General features: G+C 40.2%; 2 protein-coding genes across 2 annotated transcripts in view; one reads left to right on the forward strand and one right to left on the reverse strand.

Annotated features, from left to right (window-relative positions):
* The window catches only part of snupn (snurportin 1), a 9524-nt gene extending 8673 nt beyond the window's left edge, over positions 1–851 (reverse strand). The window contains exon 1 of the mRNA XM_035665439.1: positions 746–851. The gene's annotated coding sequence lies outside the window, so the exon portion shown is untranslated. The remainder of the gene's footprint in view (positions 1–745) is intronic.
* Positions 852–2038: 1187 nt separating this feature from the next.
* snx33 (sorting nexin 33) overlaps positions 2039–9539 on the forward strand; it is a 20230-nt gene continuing 12729 nt past the window's right edge. The window contains exon 1 of the mRNA XM_035665332.1: positions 2039–4372. Coding sequence (XP_035521225.1) covers positions 2941–4372 — 1432 coding nt within the window. The 5' untranslated portion in view covers positions 2039–2940. The remainder of the gene's footprint in view (positions 4373–9539) is intronic.

A 9539-nucleotide genomic window follows, 5' to 3' on the forward strand; every position in this document is an offset into this window, starting at 1 on the left:
TATAATATATAATATATATATAAAGAATCTAAACTGATTTTTGAAAGATAATTTTGCCCTTTTAGATGCAAGTTTACATGGATGTCCAGATGTAACGTTATGTGTATAATTTCATTATGCAGTAATCTATTGATCTAGTCTAAGTTCATTTATTTTGTTTGGTAAATGATTAAAATGATTAACTGATCATTAAAAATGTCTCTAATCCTTGTAGCATTAATATAGATGAGTGTTTGTTGCTCTCTGTAGATATCGATAGTGCCATAACGCATCACATTATGTGCTCAAATACCGTATGCATCCCCATCTGTATCCTCCCTCCACCTCAGGTGTTCCCTTGGTTAGTTCATTTCAACGCTACACAACTTTCACTCTGAGCTAACTAGTTGTACAACAAAATGCAACAGATTTAGACACAGAAATCTTCGTACATGTAACACACCCAGACGACAAAGGGCTCCTACTAACGGGTGATGGGACCCTCCTCTGGTGGCTGTCTGATGGGATTTTACGACATGAAAACAGCCCTGAGGACTGTGTTTAACAGACTGCAACCTAACCTTACACACAGCCAGCTAGCGCCATGCTAAGCCTGCTAGCATCATGTGGCCGAGCAGTCGTCGTTAGCGACGCTGGTTGGAAGTTAGCACGTTACTGCTTCAGTTTCCAGACATGTTCAGACCTTCACTAATACAGGACAGCAGGTTTGGTTCATGAGAGCTGATAGCATTAGTTACAAACATACCGTGGAGATCCTGAGAGGCTGCTGCTGCTGCTCTGACGTCACCCTGTCATGTTCCCACCATTGGCGACTTTTAGTTGGCCGATTAAATACAGCAAACTATCCCGGGGTTTCACACAGCAAACGTTTGCACTGTAACATAAATAATAACAGTACATGATATATTATGAATACTGTGTTTCTGGTGCACATATTTATAGAACATTTATATAAAATCTGTTTTATGCAGCAAAGTGGGTTCTTTCTTTGTGAAACAATACATATTTGCAGTAGTGGAAGTATTCAGATTAAATAAAAGCAGTAAAGCCACACCATAAACACTGCAAGTTCGACCTTTAAAGTACGCATTATTATCAAAAACATTTTCATAAAGTATCAAAAGTAAAAGTTACTCATTATGTGGAATGGCCCTTGTAAGTTCATTATTGAATCATTACTATTGATGAATAATGATAAGCAGTATGGGCCTATTGTTATATACAGTAGAGCTTATTTGAACGATTGCATATACTGTTGGATAGCTTCATCCATAACAATGCAAACAATGCTTAATTGTGATAATTATTAATTAATCATATGATCTTTCCCCTGAAATGTGTCAAGTAAAGGTATAAAAGTAGCATAAGAAGGGAAAACTCAGGTAAAGTAGCTATAAGTAGGCTACCTCAACACTGACTGATTGACTGAAACTATTCTCTGTTTTGTTTGTCAGTTCAGTTTTATTGTCCTGTGAACTGCTTTCATATGAACTGTTGTTATACAAACAAAATTTGAAGTTGAATCTGAACATCTTATGGTTAAGGAATATCTATATAAAATATGAATTAAGAATATATAAGAAGTCATATACTAGAAGTCAGTTCTAATCTGTTGAAATCAAGTTATCAAGACTATAATTACCAAATATAAGCAGGAATAACCAGTAGCCAGTATTGAAATCCTAATTTATAAAGTTAATAATAACTAAAACTGTCAAATAAATATAGTGCAGTAAGTACAAAATACAGAAATGTGATGTCATGAAAAGAAAATACTGAAGGTAAGTACAACACTAATTATTATTATTATTATTATTATTATTATTATTATTATACTGATGGTAATAATAGTAAGCGTAATTATTAATTTATTCCCTTTGAACCATCTTAATAATCATCACTACCACCATCATCTGAAGCCTGGTTACATAAAGTGTCCCCTGGATGTTGTAATCCGCGTTGTAGGCTATAACCAGTCTCTCCTGTTGGGGGCAGTGCTGAGCCAGTTTGTCCTCTTTCAAAGAATAGAAAGGAGCGGATGAAAAAAAAGGCGAACTTGCCTTCAATTGTCCAAGCCTCACGTCATGGAAAGAGTTACTTTGTTGCAGCGCACACTGGAGTAAACCCGGAGAAATGGCCCTGACCCGTGCCGTGTGTTGATATTTTGGAGGAGGACATTGTTTGCTTGCGGATTCTGCTTTTTTCCTCACATTCAGAGCATCGAGTGAAGATGCGCAGGAACCTGTTTACAAGGAAAACGCAGCAAGTTTCAGTCTGAGGGAATGCGGTCTTAAACTGCACAGGGATACCATTACTCATCCCTCTGTTTTTCCTCCCGGCAGGCCACTTTGTCTTGGAAATATCTTCATCGAGGATCGTTTTTGTTGAGAATCAAGTGTCTGTTAAGTGATCAACGCCAGGTTGCTGAGGATTAAAAACCACCGTCGCTGCTTTCGGAGGAGCTCGTTGGCGTAAACACTTTTGTTTTTGAACCTGTTTTTGTTGTATGATGTGGAAGGAGGTAGAGAGTTTGTTATGAGAGAGCTGTTGTGTTGCAGAGCCTTTATAGCAGAAAGTTATTGTTAGACTGTTAGGCATAATAGATAATAAGACAATAGAGCGACAGCCTCAATGGGCTGAGGATGCTAGTGGTCACAGTAGGCATATCTTAGACTTTTTCTGTTGGCTGATAGAAGTAATAGGTTTGCGCAACTGTTGACTTCTCCTGTGTTTACTAAGTGTCAGATCATTAAATTTACATCCTGCGCTGTTGTACACCTCATCCCACAGCTGTCATGTCATTTGAGATGAGTTTAAATATTACAGTGAGCTAGTGTCAGATGTTTCCAGTACAGCATGCATCAAGACAGTAGCATCAGTATAATCTAGGCACTATGGGTATGTAGAATTTGTTGCTTTAGGACCCACTGGAGTATCAAGATGTCAGTGAAAGCCAAAGCAATCTACACTTTTCAAAGTGAAAACAAAGAGGAGATCAGCATCCAGGAGAATGAGGAACTGGTTATCTTCGACGAGAACTCAGTGGACGGCTGGTTCCAGGGGGAGAACAGCCGAGGGGAGAGGGGTCTCTTCCCTGCATCCTATGTGGAAATTATTCGCACTCGCTCAAACTCCAACGTGACTGACTGCTCCATAAGCCCGGCAGGATCTTTAGGAAATGACTCCTCCTATTTCCCCTCAACCCCAAACACCCCTCTTCATTTGCAGCAGGGTTACTATGACGATGACGACGATGACTGGGATGACTGGGATGACAGATCCACAGTGGTGGACGATGGCGACCACACTAGGAGCCCCGGGGCCAATGGACATGCCCATCAGAGCCCACTGTCAAACAACCCCAATGTGCACTACCGAAGCAAACCACACATGGAGAGACAGGACAGCATCTCCAGCTCGAGGAAAGGCAGCATGGTGGGCAGGAACTTGAACAGATTTTCCAGCTTTGTCCGTTCAGGGGTCGAAGCGTTTGTGTTGGGGGATGTACCCATGATGGCAAAGATAGCTGAGTCATACACCATTGAGATGGGTCCCATGGGGCCCCTGTGGAAGGATAGCCCACAGCCTTTCTCCTGCTCCATTGAAGACCCCACTAAGCAGACAAAGTTCAAAGGCATCAAGACGTACATTTCGTACCGGGTGACGCCGAGCCACACAGGGCGTCCTGTCTACAGGCGCTACAAACACTTTGACTGGCTGTACAACCGCTTACTGCACAAGTTCACTGTGATCTCCGTGCCTCACTTGCCCGAGAAGCAGGCCACGGGGCGATTTGAGGAAGATTTCATTGAGAAGCGTAAGAGGCGACTGATACTGTGGATGAACCACATGACCAGTCACCCAGTCCTCTCCCAGTATGAAGGCTTCGAGCACTTTCTGATGTGTGCTGATGACAAACAGTGGAAACTGGGCAAGAGACGGGCTGAGAAGGACGAAATGGTGGGTGCCCATTTCATGCTGACCCTCCAGATCCCTAACGAGCACCAGGACCTTCAGGATGTAGAGGAGCGGATCGACTCCTTCAAATCCTTTGCTAAGAAAATGGATGACAGCGTGATGCAACTCACACATGTTGCCTCGGAGCTGGTTCGTAAGCACCTGGGAGGGTTCAGGAAGGAGTTCCAGCGGCTGGGAAATGCCTTCCAGTCTATCAGCCAGGCGTTCGCGCTGGACCCTCCACACAGCTCAGAGACCTTCAACAACGCCATCTCCCATACAGGCCGCACCTATGAGAACATTGGAGAGATGTTCGCAGAGCAACCTAAGTATGACCTCTTCCATATGCTGGACAAGCTGTCGCTCTACCAAGGCCTGCTCGCCAACTTCCCCGACATTATTCATCTACAGAAAGGTAAAATCATCAAGTAGTTTCAGTGTGTGAGACATTTCTCTGATGTGCTTGTGCCTGCAAACTCTGTTAAAGGGAAATTACAAATGTAACAACAGTAAAAAATGTTAATGATGATACATTATCATTATCAAACATGTATGTTTGATAATACATATGTATCCTCAGCCTCCCATCCAGTTTCATTCCTGCAGTTTCATTCATATTTAAACTCAATGAAAGCTCCCGATTCAAAATTTTTCCATCCATCACCCCTTATAATGGGCTTTTTATATCACACCAATTACAGTTTATCACCGGATACGTCACTAAGTTGAAGGGAGAAAGCTTTTAAAGGTTCTCGATTTGTTTTTACGATTTTATTAAGGTTTTAAATTTTTTTAACACAGTACAGACACAGATAACAAACCTTTTACAAAAGGTAAATAAAATGTCTAAGTGGTCCCATACATTGTAATTTTAGTAAAGTATTGCATTCCAAGTAACATATAGGCCCATTGTGCTGCCACTCTAAGCCGGGGTCAATCCTTTTCCCCCCAAACTTATAGATTATATATACTTTATAGATATACAATATATTTTTCCGACCTATCTGTACTTCTATAAGACAACGTCTCCATAAGAGGCTACTTTACCAACTCCAGTAAACCAGTCCTGAAAGGCTCCCTGGTGTCTTTCACAACCACAAATCTAAATCCAATCAGACACACTACAGTGGGCGACTAGAGGATCACCCAGAATTTACAGCTTTGGCTTGAAATCAAAATTGTCCTCAGAAATGTCTGTAATACAACCATGGATGGCTACAAATAGTCTTGAAAGGGCACTTGAAACTTTGTAACAAGTGATATTCTGTATCAGGTTGTCAGCAGCAGCTACACTGGCAACTAATTGCAAAAGCTTCTGTAGTAGTCATAGAATAATACACAAAGTGTCTGCTAATGGGAACAAACTATGCTGTAGCCTGTGATCATGTTTTTTTTCTCAGTCTGAGCTATTTATTTAGTTATGGATGACAGATTAGGTCAGGTTTTGCCTCCAGCATCTCCCCTCCCCTTATCACAGACACACACGCAGACATACACTATATGAATCCAAGAATGAAACATAGTATTTCTATGTTTTATGTGTCAATCTGAGGTGAATATCAGGTCAAAGTCTTTGCCTGCAGCAACTGATGTCCTTTGCTCCACCTCCTTGACCAAACCAGACACACACACCCACGTACTACCACATTCTTTCAGTTTAACAAATACTTTCTTTACAATGATGGACTTTGACAACCTGTGCAAACAGGCCTTTAAATAGAAAGTGGTGGAGTATTAGACAAATGCTTTATTTGTCACTTTCTAGGTGTTTATGTACTGGTTTGATTATTAGATGAATCGTTTGGGTCATTGGTGGGCTAATAGAAGTGGAGTGCTTTTATTGTGGTAGTTCACCTTAGATTGCCCTGGGTACTGTTCCAAGCTTGATGAGACAAACAGGCACCAGCTTTGTTGTAGTGTAATATTACAACCAAGAGCCATCATCATCACTGGCTTATGGACTGGGATTTTAGAATAAGTGATATGTCATCAGGTTATCTTCACCTTAGTGACCTTGGACTTCCTCAGTGTTTTTGTTAATTCTGTAGGTTCAAAATACCTGTTGAAGTGATGAAACAGTGGCAGATTTACACAGTTCACAGTAGGATAGGATCCTTGAAATCCTTGTTTTTTTAATTTATTTTGGTGACATCCTTAGGGCTCAGCAGTCACTTCTGTGGTCTTTTAATTTGGCAGTTCTCTGAGACCACTTGTTGACATCTTCATCCTTCCAGTGGTTGTATCATCAAGTAATACTGTATATTGATACTACCCATTTGATCTTTTATGAACTCCAAATATTCTTGTCAACAGATGCAAAAGTTTCTATTAAATGACAAAAAATTAAAATATCCCTTGAGAATAATTACCTTTCACAAAAATGAGTTTCTTTAGGGCATTTATCAGTACTCACAGCTGTAAATGCCCACAGTGGCAAGTGATGCTCTAAGCAGCTAATGATTTACTGCTTATATTTGTTGAAAACCACCATTGCTTATTTTACTCTCTTAGTGTTTAATCAGTAACTTTATTTACCTAACACGATAAAGCATGCCGTTGTCCTGTAATGGTAATATTACTGATTTGAATACTCCGTCACTGTCGTGTTTGTGATGGCTGATTTTCATAAACCCTACAGTAAAATATTAGTCTGCACTGCAACCCTGGCTTTTTTCTCTGGTTATCCTTGGTGCAAGACAGTCAGAGCACTGGCATATCAGCAGTCTGTGTCGGCTCTCAAACAAAAAAACGTATCAGTTGATTGGAGTAAGTTAAGAAGGAAGGAAAGGGCTGCTACCAGTGAGTTATTATCTCCTTCAAACAGCTGGCAGTGATTATCACAGGGGTTATTCATGATAAACTTCAGCTAGTTACGTTTAGTCACTCCACCCTAGAATAAATGAGAAAAACAAAGCAATCTGAATGATGGTGATGATGATGGTGAGTCCACCCAAATCAAAATGGTGGTGTCAGGCCATGCAAATAGTTGATAAATTAATAATAGGTTTCACATGACGACGTTTTCAGATATCTGGCTATGAAATGTTATTTTTAAATGCTTGGAGCATCACCAGGGGTGAAAAATATTAGTTAGGGTGAACAGACCACACGCTATAAAATAAAAAATAATGTGTACTTCCTCTTACAAATGAAAAGTTAAGCTCATAAGCAGTAACACAGTCCTGCTTAATTCAGGTTCCTAATGTTAGCTAATGTTGCCATACTTTTGCTGGATATTGCTTATTGCTGTGTTACTGACTATTATAGTCTTTATTGACCAGTGTGTAGGATTTAGTGGCATCTAGTGGTGATGTTGCAGATTGCAATCAACTGAATACTGCTTGCCCTCCAAGCGTGTTTGGCTTGTCCATTCTGGGCTACTGTAGAAACATGGCAGTTCAACTTGAAAGATATACACAAATAAATAAAAAAAACACCTATGAATATAATCTTCCATTTCTGCCAATAGAGCCTCCTTAATGTTATATAAAAGGTATTTCAGTGGTTTTCTTTTACAATTATGTTTGGTAGTTTTATTAACACTAAGGGATTTCTTTTACTGATAAAATATTATATATTTTTTCTCGAATTGCTTTATTTTGTAGAATCATTATAAAGATGATCAAATATATTGTTTGTACAGGCCAAACGAATGGTTTTCGGACAAAATTGTGCCTACAAAACGGATTACAGAGTAATTGTACAACATACATTTTTGTCCTTGTAGCTTAGCTATGCTCTATTTTAGCCTTTGTATACAGTTGTCAAGAGTAGGGCTGTGTATCAAATACTTTATTTTGCCTTAATTTGGCATCTGAGGCTGAGAATTGATACTAGTTTCATGTTTGTACAATAAATATGAACCTGGAGCCAGAAGACAGTTAGCTTAGCTTAGCATAAAGACTGGGAGCAACAACATCTTCCATCTGTGTTTGGCCATGTGCAGTAACTTTGTGGAGTCTTGTTGTCATTGTGAGGTTGCCCGGTACCCACTGAAGACTCTGTAAGGTATTGAAAAAAAGTGTAGTTCTGGTAACAGTGCAAAAAGTAGAACTGAATAGCCTCAATACTGTACAGGGTGAGGTTCTGCAGCAATGTTTTTGTGCAGGCAGAGACCTTTTCCCTGTGCTGAGTCTTCCCTGCCGGTCCAGATAACTCCCCTTGATGTGACTTGTGTTCTGCTGAACCAGATACAGCTGTGGCAACACTCAGAACACACAGAACTGAGGTCAACCTTTTCCGGTGCACTCCTCCTCCTCTTCATCCCCTCATTGCTTCTTTCCTGCCTGACTCTCGTCTTCGCTGAGGTCTATAGAAGCTGTTTTTTAACTGTGATCCTGGTGAGCATATGAACTGCAGGAATGTTAACTGTCAACTGTGGTGTTGGGCAGTGACTGCATATGGCCCAGATAAAATGGATGTAGGGAGGAAAAGGTTTTGGCTATTGTCAGAAAAATGTCAGGGTGTGCTCTATACATGTCTTTTTCACATTTTCTATATCCTGTTTTGGCTTTTACTCAACAAATCCTTGAGTTTCTCCTCTTTGGCCTCTGCCGTTGCTCAATCTGCAAGTCAGCCTGTCAGAAATGCTTCACCTCTGTTTCGTTATCCCCTTCATGTATGTCTTCTTCTTTTCATCTTTTATCCTCCTGATTCCCCCTAAAGACATCCATATCAGAACTGTCTGTCTGGGTCGCTGCCCTGGTTTTAATAATGGAGAAAGTAAAGCTTGTCTGGTCAAAAGACTTGGACTCCTAACAGTGCACTGCCGTACTCTGAACCTCTGCCAAAACTAATCCCATTGTTAGACATTGATCTCATTTGAATATAATTGAAAGTCTTGATCTGAAGGGTTAATTACATCGTCTTGCAATAGAATAAAGGGCCTTTGAGGCTTTAGTGTGAGAGGCAGATGTGAGCACTGCTGGCTACAACCGCGCTGCCTGTTACAATTACTTGTTTGTTGGTAATCCTGGTCACTGAAATTTATTGTGGTTCTCATGATGAAATAGTACTTATTTTGAATTATTGTACACAATCATAAAGTGAGCTGGTCTGGTATCAATCTGGTGTTAAATATGGAATGTGTATTCTATGGAAGGAGGGTTACATTGACTGCGATTGTAAAAGGTATTCCTGAGAGTAAAGCAGATATCATGTTCTGTATTTTTGTACCTGACAACAACTGATGCACTTATCTGAGCTACTGAAGCTTTGAATCAACACAAAAGGGCACACAATGGAGTGAAACCAACCCGCCTCGTTGTGTGCGTATCTGTCCAATCTAATCTGATCTTATGTTGTGTAAGATGAAATCTGAGGCGTTGGCTCCATCTGGGGTCTGGATCTGCATTACCTGGGTCCCCAGAATAACGTACTGTGGAAAGTAAGGCAACCATTTCTGTTAAATTCTTGTGCACAAACCAAAACAATGATGAATTTTAAACATTGAATTGAACTTCAAGTTGTGGGTTAGGTCACACTGGAACAATTGCAGTTTTAAATCTTGAAGTACAAGGTTAAAAATGACATAAACCCAAAACAAGTCATGACAAATGTACTGTGGTAATCTTCAGTGCAAT

The sequence above is a fragment of the Morone saxatilis genome, unplaced genomic scaffold (assembly GCF_004916995.1).
Source record: "Morone saxatilis isolate NCDOM2014 unplaced genomic scaffold, NCSU_SB_2.0 Contig2, whole genome shotgun sequence".
Taxonomy (NCBI): domain Eukaryota; kingdom Metazoa; phylum Chordata; class Actinopteri; family Moronidae; genus Morone; species Morone saxatilis.